Source organism: Macrobrachium nipponense, chromosome 13 (assembly GCF_015104395.2).
Source record: "Macrobrachium nipponense isolate FS-2020 chromosome 13, ASM1510439v2, whole genome shotgun sequence".
Lineage (NCBI taxonomy): Eukaryota > Metazoa > Arthropoda > Malacostraca > Decapoda > Palaemonidae > Macrobrachium > Macrobrachium nipponense.
Genome location: NC_087206.1, coordinates 36,508,296 through 36,532,195, shown reverse-complemented (window position 1 = coordinate 36,532,195; position 23,900 = coordinate 36,508,296). Strand labels below are relative to the sequence as shown.

General features: G+C 41.6%; 1 protein-coding gene across 2 annotated transcripts in view; it reads right to left on the bottom strand.

The window, feature by feature from the left end:
- The window catches only part of LOC135225744 (pleckstrin homology domain-containing family A member 3-like), a 223,533-nt gene that overhangs the window by 151,965 nt on the left and 47,668 nt on the right, over nucleotides 1-23,900 (bottom strand). For both annotated transcript variants that reach the window (XR_010317082.1, XM_064265139.1), the window contains exon 3: nucleotides 14,845-15,006. Coding sequence is in view for 1 of the 2 variants with exons in the window: in XM_064265139.1 (XP_064121209.1) it covers nucleotides 14,845-15,006 (162 nt within the window). In the remaining variant the exon portion in view is untranslated. The remainder of the gene's footprint in view (nucleotides 1-14,844; nucleotides 15,007-23,900) is intronic.

The window sequence follows — 23,900 nt, the reverse complement described above, 5'->3', positions numbered from 1 at the left end:
ATTTATATCGACGTTTAATACGTCCAATTGGCGTTAAAGGGTTAATATTAATATTAGAAAATTAGTAAATCATTTATCACACAAAAAGCATACATCCCTGTAAGGGAGAGAGAGAGAATTATTAGTTATTATGTGATATCATTTAATCTTATTAAACTTACTAATACAGTATTGGTCAATATTAATATTTTAAAATTAGTAAATAATTTTTGTATCATAAAAATGTATTCAGGCACGAAAATAACATCAAAATACAATAACTAGTGATTATTTATCATTGGAAAATCCAGCGAATAGGCGAATTCACAGCAAATAATGGGTAGATATGGTCCAGATAAAAATCCGCAAATCTGTGATGTACATACATACATACATATATATGTATATATATATATATGTGTGTGTATATATATATATATATATATATATATATATATATATATATATATATATATATATATATATATATATATATATATATATACATACATATATAATATATTTATATATATATTATATATATTATATATACATATATATATATATATATATATATATATATATATATATATATATATATATATATATATATATATATATATGACTGGTAAAAGTGTTCTGTAACAACAGAATTCCATCTAATAAAAGGAGCCCATAAAAACAACCAAAATGTAGAGAGAAAAGTACTATATTTCAGAGACTGCTGTCTCTCTCTCAGGTATATGAATGAGAAAAGTTTACAGAAAAGGTGGTATTTATACCAAGAGATTCGTCCACAAGTAAGCCAATTTAGGTCACCCCCGCTGATAATCTTCCTTTAATCTTCTTAAGCGTTGGTTGAATGAACACTGCGTCGACGATGTCGGATGTCCAATTCCCTTTTGAGATGTTCATTACCTGCTTCTCTTTTATTAAGGCCGATTCCATCATTTGACTCTTGTACCGGCAGTTGCTGCTATAAATTACACGTGACATATTCCAGTTTATTCTATGGTTATGTTCATTTATATGATTGAAAATAGCCGAGTTCTGTTGTCCATACCTAACTGACCGTTTGTGTTGTATTAATCTCTGGGGAAGTGATTTACCTGTAAATCCGATGTAAGATTGGTCACAGTCCTGGCATGGGATCTCATATACCCCAGAGTCTTTGGGCGATGTGTTTTGTTGGACGTTAATCAGGGATTTGGCTAAGGTATTTGGGTAGGTAAATGCAAAAGGGTTGGATTTCCCAAGGGTGAGTTTACTCTCTTAATCGTCTCCAGGTGGGGAATTTTTATTTTATTGTTGGGTGTGTCTCTGGTCTTGTCTTTAGGGGGTCGGTAGAAAATTACGTTTGCTTTTTGAATTGCTTTCTCAATTATATGGTCAGGATACTTTAAAGATGAAAGTTGCTTGCGAATTAGTTCAAATTCTTTTTTTTCCAGGAAATCTGGGGAACAAATTCGTAAGGCTCTTAAGAATAGGTTGCTAGCTAGACCTATCTTGATGGTATTGTCATGATAGCTAAAATAGTGAATATATGAAAGTGAGAACGTTGGTTTTCTGTATATGGTAAATTTGTATTCTGCCGTGTCTCTGATTATTAAAACATCAAGAAAAGGAATTTTGTTGTCTGTTTCCCATTCAACTTTAAATTTGATGCTGGGCACTAATGCGTTTAATTTTGAGAGGAATTCATTAAAATTACCCCACTTATTATCCCAAAATGTTAGTATGTCATCCACGTATCTCATCCACAGCATGTTTTTGGGTTTTATTGCATTTATTACTGTAGTTTCAAAGTATTCCATGTACAGATTGGCTAAAAAATAGGACTTAAAGGACTACCCATACTGCACCCGAATTTTTGCTTGTAGAATGATTCCCCGAATGAAAATACGTTATTAGATCACATAATTCAACTAACTTTATTATTTTGTCAAGTGCCAAAGGGAAATGATCTGAATAGGGGGATAATTTTTTCCCTTAAAAACTGAAGAACGTCCTGTACTGGTACTTTTGTGAATAGGGAGTCTACGTCAAGGCTTAAAAGTTTTATGTTGTGAAGTGGTATATGTGCTTCTCTGAATTTGTGACAAAAGTCTTCCGAATGTTTGATGTGACTGGGAGAAAAAGTGCCTAAAAAAGGAGAAAGGAGGCCAGCTAACCATTTAGAAATTTTGTAATTGAAAGCTCCGGCGCATGAAACGATGGGTCTGAATGGAAGATTGTCTTTGTGAGTTTTGGGAAGACCATAAAAGTAGGGTAATTTAGGATTAATTACTTTAAATCTCTCTAATAGTTCAATACTCTTTTTGTCTTGGCCAATTAATCTTACTTTCCGAAAAAATTCTGTGGAACGTTCTGGAGGGGATTTTTCGTCAGTTTTTTGTAAAGTATTTGTGTCGCTAAGGAGCTGGTTGATTTTGTCGAGGTAGAAGTCTTTGTCCATTATAACAATTTTGCCGTCTTTGTCGGATCTACTTATTATAACATCTAACTTTTTAGCGAGTGGATGGCTATCATGAATCTGCGGGGAACAGGATATTTCTTATGAAGGTCAGTTAAAGCATTTAGTAACACTCCTTTTGAAACATATCTCTTCACGGCTGTAGTTTTTGTCAGATATGAATTTATCAAAAGCCAATTATGAAGTCTAGGTTGTTTTTGCGGTCTGGCATTAGGGCAAAGGATAAGCCTAAATTAAAACTAAATGTTGATTTACAGTAAGTGTTGGATAAGTTTCTTAGAACGTTTTGATACATAGAGAACCATTTCAATGTAAATTCAGTATTTATAGGAAACCGACTAACAACTTAACTTATGTTCATTTCTTCTCAGGCCACCATCTTAATTTAAAAATATCAATTTTTTCCTCTATGTTTTTACGAGCATTACGAATTGTCAGTCCACAATATTTGGATCAAGAAATTGAATACATAAGAAAAATAGGGAAAGATTGTTTATGCTATCCTTCACATATATTAGACATTGTTATAATAAAGCCCACAAAAAGTTTTATACTGAAAACAAACACACAGAAAGAAAATTCTAAGAACATTCTCAGTTTGCCTTATTTTAACGGATTTGAAACCATTAAACCATTGTTAAAAGCTTTTAATGTCAACCTTGTTTCTTCCTATAATAACACACTAAAAAGAATGTTGATAAAAAATGGCCCCAGAGAAAGCAACAACATAATATATAAAATTCCATGTATGGATTGTCCCTCATTCTACCTCGGACAGTCGAGCAAGGGCTTAGAAGTAAGGCTAAGCCAGCATAAATACTCTGTAAAAAACTGGGCAAAAATCTAATGCATTATTTATTCATTTAAGTGAAAACAACCACCGAATTAATTGGATTGACAGTTCAGTAATTGCACGGTCAAGAGATGTCTTATCACGAAATCTTTTAGAATCTGCTTAATACAACTTACTTTTCATTGTAATTTCAATGTTAGTCGTGGCCTTTTTCATTTAGACCCTTGTATCTGTAACCATGTTTAAGAATGACCTCAAATATATAATTACTGACTTAAATAAAAATCAGTTGCCTTAGAGTTATTAAAAAAATTTTATGTAATGTATGTCTGTCATTTTTTGTGAATATGGTTTTGTCTACCAGGTTCCGTATAGCTGTCACCTATAATCCTTTAATTGTCTGGAGATTGTATCTAAGAATGATTGTCTTAAACCTTTAATTGCACCCTTTGTTTATGCTTGTTTGTTTTGGGAAGGTTTCTTATCTTCCAGGTGTGTCGGATTCTAGGCACTAATCCTTTTATAATCCCTATCTGTCAGTTATACGAACCTTCTTGTATTGTCTTCCTCGTATTGTGTCAGTAGCTGCTTCAGTAAAGGGCTTGTCAGCCGAAAGATCTCGCAGACTCCTTCGTTTATTTTCCTTCGTGGCATTTATCTTTATTTATGGATTTATCACGTTCCTAACTTTTCGTGATTCTGTTATACATATATAATATTTTATATATAGATAATATTATAATATAATATTTACATACAGTGGTCCCTGTATTTGCAGGGGATGTGTACCAGACCCCCCGTGAATAGTTAGAACCCGCGAATGTTTGGAAACCCTATAAAAAATGCTAAAAACAGCCTATTTTGTCAGTTTAAAAACTCAAGAAAAACCCACTAAAATTTTAATACTTGTTTTTTCTAGTTTTATCACATAAAGCGCATTTTATGATGAAATTCCTAAAAAACACCCGGAATTTGTGGATATTTCTCCTAGAAAAATATAGCAAATGTGAAAATATTCTGCGAATAATGCAGGGAAACGTTCCCGAGAGAAATACGCGAATGTGTGAGTCTGCAATACGGGGTCCACTGTATATACATATAAATATATATATATATATATAGATATATATATATATATATATATATATATATATATATATATAAACAAATTCCACATAAGGTAAGTAAAAACCAGGACTTTGAACAAGTACTTTCATAGTATATTCTATATTTTCAAGTTCAAACTGAATACAAGAAAAGTTGACAAGAGCTTTATATACAAAAACAGAAGGGAGGTGGGGTTACAGTTTGTTAATCTGGGCAGCATGTTCTTTAAGCAAAAAAGACAAGGAAAGAGGATCAAGGGACAATCCAGGGTGGAGATCTACATTCCTTGTTGACGTGGCTTCCATAAAAATGGACTCCAACAGATTCCTTTAGTGGTGATCGCTGACCTTGTAGAATATCGAGGAATTATCCCAGTTAATCGCATGGCCTGTCTTAAGGAGTACTCCACATTGCCATTATTTGTTAAGCTTCTTGAAATGGCATATTTGAGCAGATAGCATCTCACTCCTACTCTTTTTGTTTGACCAACATAAATGGAATTTTTATTCTAAAATTAATATTAATAATACTTACCTGTATAATTTATCTAGCCCTAAATCCCCAAAAACCGCACCAAAATTTACCACATTGGCAACCCTGTTACCTCCTATTCTGTCCGCCAGTTGGCAACACTGTCGTTGACAGATACAAAAACCTTCCCTCAAATCAGTTGTGATAGGCAGATCGTGGGGTAGGATGGGTGGGACTAGATAAATTATACAGGTAAGTATTATTAATATTAATTTTAGAATAAAAATTCCATATTAATAAACATTACCTTAATATAATTTATCTAGCCCGATTAACCACATTGAAAAGGAGGAGGGAATCTGAATAAAATTTCCCCTTCGGACAGAATAGGAGAAAACAAACAAAGAAATATATATCATAGGCAGTCAAAACTCAACCCAAGGTCTAAGATACTAACAACTCAAAGTCTCCTACCATAATGCCACCAAAACTGCGGTAGCACAGGACAAGGAGTAAGTGCATAGTCAGTCCGTCTGTACTAAAGTCAGGTGACCGACCAGGTGACCAGTCAGACGAATTGCGGACAGCAAGGCTGCACCCTGAAGACTATCAAGCACTATTCTTCCCTAAAGGATGAGTGTCTGGACTGTCTGGGCGATTCAAAGCTAAGCAAACCTTGGGGGTGTATCAACGCAACCAGACGTCGCCAGCAACGAATCTGGCTCATGAGCAACTCCTAACTCGAGCTTTCTGGTGCCAAGAGAAAAGGAGCGTGGAGCAAAAAGGCGATTCAGTCCCGAAGGACGAATGCCTGACAGTCCAACCTGGTCTCATGTTACACGATCATCGGGGGTGTATCAACGCAACCGACTTCGTCAACAAGAAACTCAGGGCTACTAAATGTCGCCTGATCTCACACGAGTGTCTGACTCCGAGAAAACGGTGAGACAAAAAGTAGATGGTGAGCGAGTCACCAGATGACAGCAGACGATCCATCGACTAATTCCCTGTCCAGGACAGTGGAAGAAGCAGGAGTCGTCAGGACAAGCGAACCAGTGGCTAGTCCTAGGTCAGCATCGACTCTGGGAGAAGCGTAGTCGCCAGTGCCGACAACCCAGTGGCTGGAACCATTTCACACTGAAAATGGAAGCAGCATGAGTTGCCAAGCAGTTCAGTCTTGTCATCAACAACACCTAAATACCCAATAAAACTGCCTAATTACCCATTAATAACTACGTCAAAAACTGCCATGGGTTAATAATACAAAAACAAAAATATATACAACAAAACAAAAATTAATGAATAATATACAGGTAGCAACCAAATCGTAAAACAGGAAGACTACCTAATTCTCCTGTCTGACGACCTGTCCTGCCATCACCAACGGGCCCAAAGCCCAAGAACGAAGGTCGCCTAGAACTAGAGAAATATCCCTCAAGTAAAAAGAGGCAAAAACAGAATTAGAACGCCAAGTCGCCGCCTCAAGCACCTTGGCGACTGAGACGTACTTCATAAAAGCTACTGATGTAGCAACTGCTCTAATACTGTGTGCTCTCGGCGTCTGGTCTTCCCCAGCAGCCGAACCAACCAGTTTTAACGATCAGATCTCTGAGAAAAAAGGATACACCATTCTTTGAAATAGGTCTCTTGACATTTCGGGGTGAAACAAACAGATGACGGGGACGACCCTGAATGTCCTTCGTGCGGCGTAAATAACATGAGAGCGCGCCCTAACAGGGCAAAGAACTAATTCCTCATTTAAATTACCAACAAAGTCGACCAGCGACTTCAGTACGAAAGACCTGGAAATGGGATTATCAGACGATTCAGTCTTTGCGACAAATTCAGGAAGGTATGACAAAATCATGTCTTGTCCAGATCTGGCAACCAGAAAAGAGAGTGCTTGCAGTTCACCCACCCTCTTGGCTGTAGCCAGTGAGACAAGGAAGAGTGTCTTAGAAGAGAGGTCCCTAAATTTTTTGGCAGAATTCAGAGGCTCAAACGGAGGGAACCTTAAGGCTTGAAGGACTTTGTTAACGTCCCATGTCGGAGGCGAACACTGCAGCCTGGGTCGAGATAGGGAAAAAGATCGAAGTAAATCTCTAATGACATAAGATGAAGAGATCTCAGGGAGCCTTGCCTTAAAAACATAGGAAAGCATAGACCTATAACCCTTAATGCACGAAGGTGACAGGGCCCTGTCATGATGTAAATGAACTAAAAACTCCGCTACTTTCGGTAAGGAAGGTCTAGAAATTGAATGTCCTTGAGACTTACACCAACGTCTGTAAACCGACCATTTAGCCTGATAATTTACTCTGGTTGATTGCCGTCTGGCAAGAGCCAACTGTCGCGCCACTCTGGAGGAGAACCCTTCGTGCTTGGAGAACCTCCTGACAGTCTCCAGGCATGAAGATGAAGCATGTGGAGCCTCTGATGGAACCGATGAAAATGGGGTTGTTTGAGAATGATCTGGTCTCTCTGGCAGGCGAATGGGGGGTTCCACCAGTGCTTCCAGAAGGTCGGGAAACCACTCCTTCTGTGGCCAGAAGGGGGCAATCAAGGTGAGATCCAGACGCTTGGTTGCCCTCACTTTGTTGAGGACTGACCTCACCAGAGAGAACGGAGGAAAAGCATAGGCTTGAAGTCCCTCCCAGTCCTGCAAAAGAGTCTGTCCCGGCACTCTGAGGAGTCTGGTAAGGGGCGAAGAATATCTGGCACCGAAAATTCAGTGGGGTGGCAAACTGAGGCTGTCGAAGACTTCCTGGCAAAGTGTCCACTCCGACCCTTGAACTTCGTTCGGTCTCGACAAGGCGTCTGCTAAGACGTTGTGATGGCTCAGGATAAACTGAGGGACCAACGTAATCCCCCCTGTCTTCTGCCCAACACAGGATTGATCGGGCTTCTTGAGTGAGAAGATCCGACTGTGTGCCGCCTTGGTTTTCTCAAGTACGAGACTGCTGTGGTGTGTCACAAAGATCGCGACAACCGACTCAACAGTTGTTCCTCCGAAATGAAAGAAGGCCTAGGTACACTGCCCTTATAACCCTCCAATTTATTGACATGATCCTCTCCTCCTCTAACCAAAGCCCGAAGCGGCTTCGGAGCCCAGGTGTGCGCCCCCCCAACCTTGATCCGAGGCGTCTGACCAAAACATTAGGTCCGGAGGAACCGAAAGAAGAGATGTCCCTGACTTGAGGTGGTGAACTTGTATCCACCAACGGAGATCCTTCCGACATTGTGGAGAAGAGGCGACTATCGTGTCCTCGGACACGAAATCCCATGACTGGCGAAGTGTCGACTGAAGGGACCTCATTCTGAGACGACCTCCGGGAACCAGTTGGATGAGGGATGACAAATGGCCCAGGAGAGACCTCCAAAGAGAAACTGGCTGCGTTACGAGGACAAAAATTCTTCGATCCAGATTCAGAAGCTTGTCTATCCGTTTCTGAGCGGGAGAAGCCCTCAAAATCGGGAATTCAAAACAATCCCCAGATAAGTCATGATCTGGCAAGGGATTAGATTGGACTTGTTGAAGTTGACACGAATGCCCAACTCGACACAAAGAGACAGAACTATCTCCCTTGACCGGAGACATTTCTCTAGAGATTCGGCCTGGACTAGCCAATCGTCCAGATACCGAAGCATCCTTACATTTAACTGATGCAGAATAGCTGAACAGGAGCCATCACCCGAGAAAAGACCTGTGGAGCAGTGGTGAGGCCGAAACAAAGGGTCTTGAACTGGAAAACTCCCGAGCCGTGAAAAAAAAACCGAAGATAAGGTCTGCTTCTTGGATGGATGGGGATTTGCAGATATGCATCCTGCAGATCGATGGAAATCATCCAGTCCCCCCTCCTGACGGATGAAAGAACCGTCTGGACCGTCTCCATCCTGAACTTGGACTTTAGAATGAACTTGTTCAAAACCGAAAGATCTATGATGGGGCGCCAGGCACCCGAGGCCTTTAGAACTACAAACATCCCGAGAGTGAAACCCGGGAGAAGGAGGAGCTCGCTCAATGGCATCCTTCTCCAAGAGGGCCGAAGCTCCTTCTCCAAGGCTTGACCCCTGATTGAGTGAGGGGAATAACTGCTGAACTCGAGAGGACGATTGGAAAGTGGAGGTCTGGAAAACAAAAGGGATCTCGTAACCTTCCTTCAGGACCTCCACCACCAAAGCATCCACCGCTCTCACCTGCCAAGCTGACAATGGCGGGAGAGACAAGCTCCTACTGCGGTCTCCAGGCGAGGTGATGACTCCTACTTCCGAAAATTCTTACGCAGAGACAAGGAAGAAGAATAAGAAGAAGAAGAAGGTCCTCCTGGAGGTTGAGCTCTTTCTCTGCCCTTAGAGCCACGCCAAGAACCTCTCCCGCATTTCAAAGGGTGAGCACCAGAGGATGAAGAAGAGGCACCAGCAACCTGAGATGTACTCTGGAAAAAAGAGCCAGAAGGAGGTTGTTGGGCTGGAGCAGAAGGTACAGATCTGGTCCTAAACTTACGCTTACTCCTTGAAGGAACGGGAGGAAGACCAGAGGAAAAAGCTCTTGATAAGGCCCAGTGAGCTTGGAAGAGGCATCACCTTGATGTTCCTTCAAAACCTCAGAAAGCACAGAAATATCGAAAATGAAATCGCCAAAAGGAGAAGAGGACAACAGACGGGTTCTCTGAATCTCCGATACAGAGGAGGGTAACTGCGACAAATACAGGTTACGCCTTAGAGAAAACAAGAAAGGCCTGCATTGAAGCAGCAAGCTCGTTTTCTGATGTACAGAAGCGATTGAAATGGATGAGCAGAATTTCTCAAAAAGAGGAGCATCAGGAGGAACAAACCCGGAGTCCTTGATATACATTAAAAGCCTCCGAGGACCCACATATTGAAGGATTGAGCTTCTTGTAAGGAGCTCATAACAGACTCCATAGCAATAAAATCTTCAATTGAGACAGAGACCGAAGCCTTAGAAGGCAAGGGTTGACTTGAAAGTCGGACAAAATCAGGATTTGGCTTGGGGGGTTGAGAGAATGAAGAATCATCTGCCACCTGGTAAACTCCTCTCCGGTGTCGTAGAAGAAGAAGAGAGATTCCTATTCCCTTCCCCGATCACTCCTTCGAAAGTTTAGCCGGCAACGTACCGCCCTCACTCTCGCGAACCTCTGGGCAAAGGGAAAACGTAAAAATTCCCGTGACCGGGAAGGACCGTCAAGAAAAATCCCTTCTGTAATACAACGAGGCGGAGGCTGCTTCTGCTCTTTAGGCCTCGCCTGAGGAAGAAACTCAAAATTAAATCAAAAAGTTTCTTGAATTCTACATCATGACATCCATTCGAGGAAACATCAATATCACACGAATCCGCGTCATCATCATCATCATCGTCAGATCCTAACTTAGAAACTTCCCCTGAAGTAAAATCCTGACGACTAGCTATCTTAGGTCTGACACTAATATCCCTCCCCCCTTCTCCTAAATAAGAAGCCCTTTGGCACTGTTACGGGACTAACAGGGGACACGTTGGGTAAAGATTCGTTAGGCACCTGCCCGGACCGGATCCCCCCTAGGCCTTCGCCACGACGGCACCGTTACCCATGGTGCTGTCGACAGGTACCTGACGAGGAGCTGAAAATGAATCTAAAAGTGTGTTAGACATTCTAGTAAAGGCTTCTTGAAAATTCTCTGACAGATTGTTAAAAACTAGCTGAAATATCTCTATCTAGACTAAGCTGTAATTTCTTAAAATTCTGTTTCCAGGTAGTTTCCATTGCCAAAATCTTTGAATCCACATCAGAAATAACTTCACTAATTACCGGTTGTACAGGGGGCAAAGCATCAATTAATTCGGAATCGGAGTCGTACGATACCGAAACCGAAGAGCCAGAACCATGAGCGCCCAAGTCAAAGAATTCGTTAGATACAGTTCTAGCAATCGATTTCTTTTTCTCCTTAACCGATCTTTTACGCTGCAAGATTGTTTGGCGTTTCATATAAGCAGTCATATCCTCGTCAGACCAGGGCTTACATACGTCACAACGAGAAGTCAAGTCACAAACCTGTCCACGACAAGAGCTACAAATGTCATGGGGTTCATACTCCCTGCTACTCATCCTTGTCCCACAAACCGGGCAGTTCCTGATGTTGCTGGCAGAAGGAAGCATCGTAATTTCTTGGTAATCCATTGTAGAATTGGACAGGTCAGTAGTTCCGGGTCGCGCAAAAGTTCGTAATTGAAGATAAGATAACCACAACAAAAGAACAAAGTTAATTCACTATTTCGTGATGTAATGCGTGAGTGGTAATTCACATAAAGTCTCATTTAACAAATAATGAAAGCTTTAAAGGCACAAAAATGTTTAAGGAAATTTATAAAGAGCGGCCGTGATGTAAACAACACGGGCGCTCGTTAACAACTGATTTGAGGGAAGGTTTTTGTATCTGTCAATGACAGTGTTGCCAACTGGCGGACAGAATAGGAGGTAACAGGGTTGCCAATGTGGTAAATTTTGGTGCGGTTTTTGGGGATTTAGGGCTAGATAAATTATATTAAGGTAATGTTTATTAATATCTTATTACATTCTTTGCAAGGAATACTGTCTACAATATTTATTAATTGGGCTGGGTATTCTGAATTAGTTTATTTCTCACAATATCATATTTAAATAATAAGTTAATATAAATAGTTTTTAAAGTGAATACAGCAGGAATGAAATTAGGATGAAATGATAAATATGGAATATTCTTATGTTCTTTGTTAACACTGGAATAAGTTCTATGTCAGAAAACTAAGGCCTGAGCATCCTCTATTTACACTGAAAATATGAAAATAATATAGCCATAATTTTTATGTTGAAAAAAAAAAGAACTATTTTGCCCTTTTTTGTTATTTTTCTTAGCCATATATATGTAAATGATGACGACGATAAACTCTTGGGGCGCTTAGAAAACTTTGCCAAGAGGTCTTGAGTGGACTTCTCCTGGAGGTCTGAAGCAATTTCTTCCACTAAACTCTGAGAGAAAAGGTGAAGAGAATCCAAAGGCGAACATGATAACGCCGACCTCTGTGATTGTTTAACTCCTCTGGTGGTGAAGGAGCTCCAAAGTTCCCTCTCCTTCAGAACCCTGAAAGAGAAAATGGCTGCAAGTTCCGAACAGCCATCCCTGATGGCTCTGTCTGTGCACAGAAGAACACCAAACAAGTCTGTTGCAAAGTGTTCATCTAAGTCCTTGAAGTCTTTGATCTTCTAGGCAAGGGCTCCAACCATCCAGTCTAGGAAGCTGAAAACTTTGGAAACCCTGAAGAGGTTCTCAACAAGGTAGGCTATCTCTACTGAAGAGAACATAATCTTTGCCGAAACAAAGGCTGAACAATGGGAAGAGTCGAGGCCAGAAAAGTCCCTTTGGGAGGAGGCAACGACCACCAACGAGGGAGCTTCCCTGGTGGTGTACAACAGGTATCTCTTCTTAACCATATGAGATGGAGGATGGGTGAAAGCAACCTTACCTTGCCCCCTCTTACCAGAGAGCCAGCCTTAATTTCTTTGATCACATTCTTGGTTGATGAGGAAAGAACTATCTTAGGAAACCTGGAGCTATCTTCTGGGAAGCTCCTCATCAGCAAGGAAGAAGCAGGTAAGGCCAGGGCAGCTGGAGTGAAAAATGACGGAAAACCCACCAACACATAGCAAAGAGGAACTGCATATGCTGAAGGAGAAGCAGGTCTTGGTTGATTTCCTCTTCATTCTCAGAAGAGATTGGAGACAGGCATGTCATGAGAAGACTTAAGAGGTGGAAACTTTCTTGAGGAAGCTCATGATTTTAGTTAACTGTTGGCTGGTGGGTGCCTAAGAAGGCTCATCTTTATCCAAGGTGGGCACTTGGTGCTCAAGAGAAGTAGACAAGTGATGAAAGTTGGCACTGGGCACTCAAAAGCTAGCACTGGGTGCTCGGGATGAGACGGGCCTGAAGTGGTCCTATGGGTGCTCAACATAAGGGCGCTTAGGAGAGAAAGCTTCTTGCAAATCCCATGAATGAGTAGGAAGCTGGGCCGATGCAAAGACAGAGGGGTCCATAGCATAGCTGCAAGAAGGCTGTGGACTGCAAAGTGCCTCCTTATACAGCTTAACAGGCAGTGGAGAAGATCAACCGATGTCGTCCGCATGCCTCTTCAAGCCGGGATGAATTGAGGAGGAGCCTGTGGTACCTGTGATTGGAAACTTTATGACAAATGGTGCACCTCCAGAGACATGCCTTTCCAAGAATGGCTGACTGTTGAAGCCTGGGTTCGTGCAACAGGCTCGACTGAGAGGGCGAATACTTGCAGGTAAACCTCACCAGCCTCCCTTGGACCTCTGGTACATCTCCCAGGATTATAGTGCAGGACAGGGACTATTGTCTAGGAGAACTGGCAGGACAAGTAGCCACCTCATCCACTTGCACTTCACTAGACACTGTAACAAAACACTTTGTCCATTAGGACTTTCAGGAATGCCCCTATCTCAGACACAGTATGTACAACCAGGTTTAACTTCTTATCAAACCTGGATTCACGATTGGCATTAGCATTAGGGTCAGAAGCATGGGAGCTAGGCACTGGAGTCTGTGGATTGATGATAGGAGGACTGGGAATAGAAGAAAAGGCAGAAAAAAGGGAAGAAGGAATAGCAAGACTAAGATCTGACTGAGGCGTAGGGAAAGAATCTAGGCTAACAGAAGCCCTACTCTCGGCCCTAGAGGTCCCTTTCTCTTTCTATACCTTTCAAGCTTAGTAAGGTGAGATTCAAGAACCTTCCACTCTCTCTCATTCCAATCCTTGCACTCATCACAAGTATTCTTCTTGGAACATACCTGCCCTCTACAATCACTGCACACAGTACGCAAATCATATCATACATAACTTTGTCAGTCTAGACCTACAGCCTCTACTACAATAACGATCACTAGAAGCACTTGAATCAGACACAACTAATTCAAAAAGCTGACAAAACCAAACATAATCTTGAAGGCTACGCGAAAGCGACAATACTTCGCCGAATTCCAGCAAGAATAACTAAAAAAACCAGTGAACCAGGCTGCAGCAAGCTCGACAATGTTGATCATATGAGCGGCAAACACAGAATGATGCTATTGCGAAGTCGTTCCCACACACCAGTCGAGTGGGTGGGGCTGGTCACCTACACTAAACTATTAAAGTGCTAACATGATAGTTAAATTTTAGGTCGCCATGTGAATAGAAACTATAGCTATGTACTAATTACCTGGTAAGTTACTTATATGAAACTTAGGAGCAAGAGGGGTTAGTGGGAAGGAAAACATGACTGCTCATTAATTAGTTAATGCTGTAGTTCAGTTGTTAATGTTAACCAATTAGTAATATGTACTTAGAAATCATATGATTTTGTTTATTAGCTGAAGCCACTGGGAAAGTTCAAAATGAAAAGACAAAGCACCAAGTACTTTCATGTATTTAACACATCTTTATGGCCCGAAGATGTGTTAAATTCACGAAAGTAGTTGGCATTGTCATTTCCTTTTGAACTTTACTAGTGGATTCAGCTAGTAGTAATCGATTAAATGCTTACAGAAAGAGCTGTGAAATGAGATGATAAAATAGTTGAATACACTGAATAATTTTTGAATAGTATTCATAACATCTGACTTAGGAGTGCAATATACTAGAAAATAGTAGATGAAGAATACTGCTAAAGAAAATAAGCTGAAGAGCACTGCTTGACAGACTCACAAGATAAGAGGTAACTGATGGATGACGGCTGCTGTCAGGTAAGTGTGCTTCTTCTTTTGTGAATAAGAGGCAGTGAGTTTAAGATTATCATGAACTTTTGTAAATAAAACACAGTGAACTTGAGGATCATGTGCCATGATGAAGGCAAAATATGACTGATTGGTTTGCTGTGAACAAAGTTAAATCAGCTGCAAGAGCAAATTCAAATTCTGTATCTGCATAAACATGGTAATTGAAAACTCTTCAGATATTCACAAAAATGTATAAAAAAACTTTAGTAAAACAAACCTTTTTCAATTTTTGTCTGTGGAATGGCAGGTGGAATACCTGCTTTGGCACTTCCAAGGGCTACAAGCCATGCATGTCGCTCATGTGGGGAAGGAGCTTTTAAGTAAAAATGCTGCTCGTATGGGATAACGATGTCCACACGCATCGTATCTGTGGGATGTACTGTGGGGACAGTAAAACAAAAAATAAGAACAAATCTGCAAGTTGACAAGTATTTTTATATCTAAAGTTTCCAAAACTACGAAAACTAAGCAACTTGAGAAAATGGTGGATGACCAAGCTCAAAATCTAAATGGACCATTCATTTTGTGAATTAGAGATTCAAAATGGAAGTATCCCTGTTAAACTGTATACCTGTACTAAATATGTACCACAATAATAAAACCTTGCAAGATCTGTCAGATCAGTCCAAAATGACATGAGACCAGTACTGAAATTTACAAATTTGATTCTCATTTTCAATTTTTCACATTACGTCATCCCTTTCTACCAATCTCCTAGTACTTACAAAATTAATGCACACTGCCTAGTCTTCGATCATTCCCTCTGAATCAATCTACTACAGTACAGTATGGAATTTTTATTATAAAATTAATATTAATAATACTTACCTGTATAATTTATCTAACCCTAAATCCCCAAATACTGCACCAAAATTGACCACATTGGCAACTTTGTTACCTCCTATTCTGTCTGCCAGTTGGCAACACTGCTGTTGACAGTTACAAAACCTTCCCTTGAAAATCAGTTGTGATAGGCAGATCGTGGGGTAGGATGCGTGGGACTAGATAAATTATATGAGTAAGTATTATTAATATTAATTTTATAATAAAAATTCCATATTAATAAACATTACCTTAATATAATTTATCTAGCCCGATTAACAACATTGAAAAGGAGGAGGGAATCTGAGTAAAATTTCCATTTTGGGCAGAATAGGAGGAACCAACCTAATCTAAATAATGAAAAAGGAAGAATAAGAAAAAAAATAATAACAGGACATAAAACAACAAAGAAATATATATCATATGCAGAGTTAAAAACTCAACCCAATGTCTAAGATACTAAGAACTCAAAGTCTCCTACCAATTTGCCGCCGAACTGCGGTAGTAAAGGATATGGAGTAAGTGCATATTCAGTCTGTCTGTTCAAAAGTCAGGTGACGACCAGGTGACAAGTCGGACGACACCGAGGACAGCAAGGCAGCACACTGATGACTTCATCAAGCACTACAATCACCAACGACACCTGCTCTTTCAGGAATGTCTGGCGCCCAGAGAGAGGAGCAGGTATTGGCAACTCTTCCCCTGAAGGATGAGTGCCTGGACTGCCTGGGCGATTCAAAGCTAAGCAAACATTAGGGGTGTATCAACGCAACCCAAAGTCGCCAGCAGCAATATCGGCTCATGAGCAACTCCTGACTCGAGCTTTCTGGTGACAAGAGAAAGAAGCGTGGAGCAAAAAGGTGACTCATTCCTGAAGGATGAGTGCCTGACAGTCCAAACTGGTCTCATGTTAAACGATCATCGGAGGGTGTATCAACGCAACCAACTTCATCAACAAGAAACTCGGAGCTACAAAATGTCGCCTGATCTCACATGAGTGTCTGACTCCAAGAAAACAGGTGAGACAAAAAGTAGATGGTGAACGAGTCACCAGATGACAGCAGACGATCCATCAACTAATTCCCTGTCCAGAAAGACAATGGAAGAAGCATGAGTCATCAAGAAAAGCAAACTAGTGGCTAGTCCTAGGTCAGCATCAACTTCGGGAGAAGCGTAGTCGCCAGTGCCGGCAACCCAGTGGCTGGTCCCATGTCAAACTGACAATGGAAGCAGAGCGAGTTGTCAAGCAGCCAGTCCTTGTCATCAACAACACCTAAATACCAAACTGCTTAATTCCCATTAGTATAACTAAACGAAAAACTGCCAAAAGTTACAACGGAAAAAAAGAATACATATACAACAAAAATAAGATACAGGTAGCAACCAAACATAAAACAGGAAGACTACCTAATTCTCCTCTCTGACGACCTGTCCTGCCATCACCAACAGGCCCAAAGAACGAAGGTCGCCTAGAACTAGAGAAATATCCCTCAAGTAAAAAGAGGCAAAAACAGAATTAGAACGCCAAGTCGCCGCCTCAAGCACCTTGGCGACTGAGACGTTCTTCATAAAAGCTACTGATGTAGCAACTGCTCTAATACTGTGTGCTCTCGGCGTCTGGTCTTCCCCAGCAGCCGAACCACCAGTTTTAATGATCAGATCTCTGAGAAAAAAGGATACACCATTCTTTGATATAGGTCCCTTGACATTTCGGGGTGAAACAAACAGATGACAGGGACAACCCTGAATGTCCTTCGTGCGGCGTAAATAGCATGAGAGCACCCTAACAGGGCAAAGAACTAATTTTTCATTTAAATTACCAACAAAGTTGACCAGCGACTTCAGAACGAAAGACCTGGGAATGGGATTATCAGACGATTCAGTCTTTGCAACAAATTTGGGAAGGTATGACAAAATCATGTATTGTCCAGATCTGGCAACCAGAAAAGAGAGTGCTTGCAGTTCACCCACCCTCTTGGCTGTAGCCAGCGAGACAAGGAAGAGTGTCTTAGAAGAGAGGTCCCTAAAATCGGCCGTATTCAGAGGCTCAAACGGAGGGAACCTTATGGCTTGAAGGACTTTATTAACATCCCATGTCGGAGAACACTGCGGACTAGGTCAAGATCGGGAAAAAGATCGAATTAAATCTCTAATGACATAAGATGAAGAGATTTTAGGGAGTCTCACCTTAAAAACATAGGAAAGCATCGACCTATAACCCTTAATGCACGAAGGTGACAGGGCCCTGTCATGATGTCAATGAACTAAAAACTCCGCTATTTTTGGTAAGGAAGGTCTAGAAATTGAATGCCTTTGAGACCTACACAAACGTCTGAAAACTGACCATTTAGCCTGATAATTTACTCTGGTTGATTGCCGTCTGGCAAGAGCCAACTGTCGCGCCACTCTGGAGGAGAACCCTTCGTGCTTGGAGAATCTCCTGACAGTCTCCAGGCATGAAGATGAAGCATGTGGAGCCTCTGATGGAACCGATGAAAATGGGTTTGTTTGAGAAGATCTGGTCTCTCTGTCAGACGAATGGGGGGCTCCACCAGTGCTTCCAGTAGGTCGGGAAACCACTCCTGTGTTGGGCAGAAGACAGGAGGATTACATTGGTCCCTCAGTTTATCCTGGGCCATCACAATGTCTTAGCAGACGCCTTGTCGAGACCGAATGAAGTTCAAGGGTTGGAATGGACACTTTGCCAGGAAGTCTTCGACAGCTTCAGAAAGAAGTGGCCTGTGACAGTCGATCTATTTGCCACCCCACTGAATTTTCAGTGCCAGATTTTCTTCCCCCCTTACGAGATTCCTTAGAGTGCTGGGACAGACGCTCTTTTGCAGGACTGGGAGGGCCTTCAAGCCTATGTATTTCTTCTGTTCGCTCTTGTGAGGTCACTCCTCAACAAAGTGAGGGCAACCAAGCATCTGGATCTCACCTTGGTGGCCAGAAGGCATCTGCTAAGATGTTGTCAGGGCCCAGGATAAACTGAGGGACTAATGTAATCCTCCTGTCTTCTGCCCAACACAGGATTGATCGGGCTTCTTGAGTGAGAAGGTCAGACTGCGTGCCACCTTGGTTTCTTAAGTACGAGACTGATGTTGTCGACGAAGATCGCTACAACCAACTCTGACAGTGATCCTGAAATGAAAGGCCTAGGTACACTGCCCTTAGTTCCCTCCAATTTATTGGTATGATCCTCTCTTCCTCTAACCAAAGGCCCGAAGCGGCTTTGGAGCCCTGGCAGCATTACGGAGGACAAAAAATTTTCTATCAGACTTAGAAGCTTGTCTATCCATGTCTGAGAGGGAGAAGCCCTCAAAATCTGGGAATTCAAAACAATCCCCAGATAAGTCATGATCTGGCAAGGGATTATATTGGACTTGTCGAAGTTGACACAAATGCCCAACTCGTCACAAAGAGACAGAACTATCTCCCTTGACCGGAGATATTTCTCTAGAGAATCGGCCTGGACTAGCCAGTCTTCCAGATACCGAAGCATCCTTACATTTAACTGATGCAGAATAGCCGAAACAGGAGCAATCACCCGAGAAAAGACCTGTGGTGGCCGAAACAAAGTCTTCAACTGGAAAACTCCTGAGTCCGTGAAAAACCGAAGGTAAGGTCTGCTCTTCGGATGGATGGGGATTTGCAGATAAGCATCCTGCAGATCAATGGAAATCATCCAGTCCTCCATCCTGACAGATGAAAGAACAGTCTGAACCGTCTCAATCCGGAACTTAGACTTTAGAATGAACTTGTTCAAGACGAAAGATCTATGATGGGGCGCCAGGCACCCGAGGCCTTTAGAACTACAAACACCCGTGAGTAGAACCCAGGAGAAGGAGGAGCTCGCTCTATGGCATCCTTCTCCAAGAGGGCAGAAAGCTCCTTCTCCAAGACTTGACCCCTGATTGAGTGAGGGGAATAACAGCTGAACTCGAGAGGATGATTGGAAAGTGGAGGTCTTGAAACAAAAGGGATCTCTTAACCTACCTTCAGGACCTCCACTACCCAAGCATCCACTGCTCTCTACTGCCAAGCTGACCAACCGCAAGAGAGACAAGCTCCTACTGCGGTCTCCGGACGAGGTAATGACTCCTACTTCCAAAAATTCTTATGCCCAGACAAGGAAGAAGAAGAAGGTCCTCCTGGAGGTTGAGCTCTTCCTCTGCCCTTAGATCCATGCCAAGAACCTCTCCCGCGTTTCAAAGGGTGAGCGCCAGAGGAGGAAGCCAAGGTGCCAGAAACCCGAGATGTACTCAGGAAAAACGAGCCAGAAGAAGGAGGAGGGAATCGCCAAAAGAAGAGGACAATAAAAGGTTTCTCTGAATCTCCGAAACAGAAGAGGGTAACTGCGACAAATACAGGTTACGCCTTAGAGAAATGAGAAAGGCCTGCATAGGAGTGGCAAGCTCGTTCTGATGTACAGAAACAATTGAAATAGACAAGCAGAATTTCTCAAACAGAGGAGCATTGGGAGGAACAATCCCAGAGTCCTTGCCACCAATACGCCATTCAACCAGCTGCATTAAAATACCTGCCCTCCAGGTAGTATCAAACGCTTTTTCCAGATCAAAGAACACTGCAATGGTTTGATTTTGGACTGCAAAAGCATTCTGAATCTCACGTGTGAGACATAATAAGGGATCCAAAGTACTACGATTCTTGCGGAAGCCAAATTGCCTCTTCGACAACAGGCTCTTTGTTTCTAATAACCATATCAGACGAAAATTCACCATTCGTTCGTAAATCTTGAAGAAAGCTGGTAAGAGCAATAGGCCTATAACTTTTGGGATGACTAGGGTCCTTTCCGGGTTTTAAAAAAGGAACTATAACAGAGTTTTTCCATAACTTGTATGAAGTCCCTGAGCACCAGAATTCATTTAAAACATCGACAAAGAATTTTTTTGACTCCAGAGGTAAATGAGAAATCATGGCATAAATAATATCATCTTCTCCAGGTGATGTTGGAGAGGACAAAGATAAGGCATATTCGAATTCGACAATACTAAATGGAAGGTTATATGCCTCAGAGTTAGAACAAACAGGCGGATTAACTATAGTCATGTTTCTAATATTGCGAAATTCAGGGGAGTAGTGACTGGGGCTTGAAATGCTGGAAAAGTGCCGAGCAAAAGCCTCTGCCACCTCTCTTGCATCCGATATAACTACCAAGTTGATTTTCAAAATTGGTAAAGGAGAAGGGGAAAATTTCCCTAGTAATTTACGGATTCTATCCCAAACCAGAGAAAGTGGCGAGTTATACTTTAATTCTCATATGTACTTGATGAAGGATTCCCTCCTTGCTTCTTTAAAGACTTGCTTTTGTTTGGCGAGGTTTCTCTTGTATATTATTCTATTAACTAAGACAGGACGCCTTCGATATCGCTTGTAACTAGCTCTTGCAATTTTCCTACTCAAGGCACATTTACTATTCCACCAAGGTACCAGTGGACGATGGGGTTTCCCTGATGTTTTAGGAATTGACATCATTGCCCCTCCAATCATTATACTAGCGAGATATTCGTAGGCAGCTGAGGGGCAAGGAAATTCATGGCCTTACGATTGACTTGGGTAGATTTTTCATCCAGCTGCCAATCTGCCTCCTTTATCTTCCACTTGGGTAAAGATGGGGAGGGTGTATTTTGTACATACTTGAGCTGGATGGGGATAAGTGGTTCGCTCCCATAGAGATTTTCATCCACTGACCACTTATAGTCTAATCGTAATGACGACGAACATATTGTAAGATCAATTGCTGAACTAGAGTTATGGGCTACATCAAACCTTGTAGGAGAACCGTCGTTCATTAAAACTACATCATTGCAATCTATTAATCTTTCAATTATAAGACCACGGTGATCACACCTACCTTCCCCCCACAAAGTATGTTTTGCATTAAAATCACCCATCAGAATGAAAGGCTGAGGTAGTTGGTCTAAAAGTGATTGCAAATCTTCAACCTCTAATTGTCTTGGATTGCCAGCTCTGTCCACCAATCGAGTTTCTAGGCCAGGTTCTAGATAAAGAGAGCACAGAGTGACCCATTTATTGATGAAAATCTGTGTTGCACAAGCTTGCAGTATGGAGTCTAATTTGATAACTTTTTGTGGTAATGACTTGGCCGCAATAATACATGTAGCACCATGAGAACGTTCACCTTCAGGTGGTGGAGATCTGTGAAAAATAAAGTTCTGTCCACAATTAGGAGAAACATTACCAAGTTTAGTCTCTTGCAAACGAAGGGCAGCTAAATTATGCTCCTTGAAGAGGACCCGGACCTGTTCTCTGTTTGAATGGAAACCTCGTATGTTCCACTGACATAGAGCCATTATCTACTATTAGATTTTTTTTTTTTCACTTTTTGGACTTGGATTGGGCTGGTCTGGAAAGACTTGGTCTTGGTCTTTGTTTCATAGAAGAACTTGGCAGATCCTCAAGAGACCTGCTATTTCCTCTCTTGGGAACCCTACTATGGTGTGGGGATATAGGTGGAGATGATGAAGGAGTTCGGGGTCTCTTATTTCTAAGAGGCACCGTCTCTGCAGCGTGCACCTGAGCCTTATGAGGTGCACTGATCAAGGTGTCATTCTGGGACATACCCAGATCAGGCAGTGAAGCTGCCTGTGAGGCTTCTACATCAGAAGCCCGAGAGACCTCCCAGAAGCCCAGAGGAGGCCCATCGGGAGGGGACAAAGGAGCCTTCTTGGATGAAGGCGGAGATGCTGAATGTACTTCGAGCTCAGAAGGGGATAGCTGAAGCTTTTGGCTTTTGAAGTTGGGCATCTTAGTTTGATCATTTTTATTCGATTTTCCAATTTTCACTACATCACTACTATTGAGGTCTTGGGAACAAAAGTCTTTTTGCCAGGCCAAAGTACTTAGATTGTTTCAGCATGAAGCTTTCTCATAGGCTGCCACTTCTTTTTTAAATGACTCACATTCCTTATGCCTTGCATTATGATTTCCCTTACAATTTATACATAATATTGGATAGAACATTCGCCCTTCATGCTTTTGTAAAGAGCAGGCAGCACATAACTGGTTTCGAGTACACACCTTTGACGAGTGGCCATATCCAAAACATATGAAGCATTGGAGTGGTCTATGCTTAAAAGGTCTAACATGAAACCTCTCCTTGTCAACATATACATAATCAGGAACTTCATCATTAGTGAAAGTGAAAATAATCATTCTTGACCTTGGAACCTTGAAAATCTTCCACACTTTATCATCACACATTTCCAGCAATTCCTCGTCAGACAGTTCATATAGGTCTTGACTGAAAACCACTCCCTTAGCATAACTAAAACTATAGTGTGGTTTGACCTCTTTTATCATATTAGTATTTTTCAGTTTAGAGATCATGTGGCCTTGTCTATAAGACTTTGCATGAACCAAAAAGCTGTTCTTTCCAAATCTAGTAATATCTGAGTTGGTCATTGTTCCTACCAATGTTCTTAAATGTTTTCTGAAGTGAAAAAGATTACAAAAGTCTGATTTTGTTGAAACAATCAGCCACCTGGCAGGTATCCTCACCTTACATTTCCCATCTGAAGTTTCCTGGCTGACTCTAGCTGGATAAAAGGAATCTACTTCAATATTCTGGGGCATTTTATGAATTAATACACACTTTAATTTTTCCTTATGTGAACACTTGAAAGCATTCACGGCATCTTATGAGTAGTAAACTCAATCCAAACCCTCCAATATGCAAAATCTTCAGTTTCACAATACTTAATAACTTTAATTTCACCATATCTTCCAAACATTTCCATAAATGCAACACAATTTAAATCTGAGGAGAGAGAATCAACATAAAGGATTCTCTCACCACTACTAGAACTTTCCATAGCCACATTCAAGGTCTTGCCATGGGTCGTCTTCTGTACAATTGAATTTTCTATAGGATTGTCCTTGTCCGTGCCAGAGGTCGAAGAGGAGGGTAGTGTCAGGAGGTCGCATTGTCCGGGGGAGTTTATCATAGGGTCGTTACTCATTAATCCTTCAGGAGAAATTTGAAAAACCTACTGCAAATCAGGCAGAAATCCAGGCCCCCCGCACAAACCCCTCTCTCACCAAAGACACTCAGCAGAGACTGACTCCCATATGTCCACTCCCTACCCTACCCCGAAGGGATAGCTCTACCATAACATGAGTGGCTCAAGTGTAAGCAAAACCCGCTTGATAGGACTGAGGGCATAACTAGTATGCAATCATCCCCATTCATGTTACAATAGAGGGCACACCGGAAAGAATGCCGAGAGTCCTACCGTAGACTATACCTCCCCGGATTCCGCAGGCAAGTCCCCCATAGGTAGTTCCGCCCCGATGGATATTGCTATGAAATCATATCAACATCCTCAGGGTCCAAACATACTCGAGAGGCGGACCAAACCTCTACAGTCTCTGCCATTTGGATCAAGAAAGAGCCAATGCGCAAGAGCC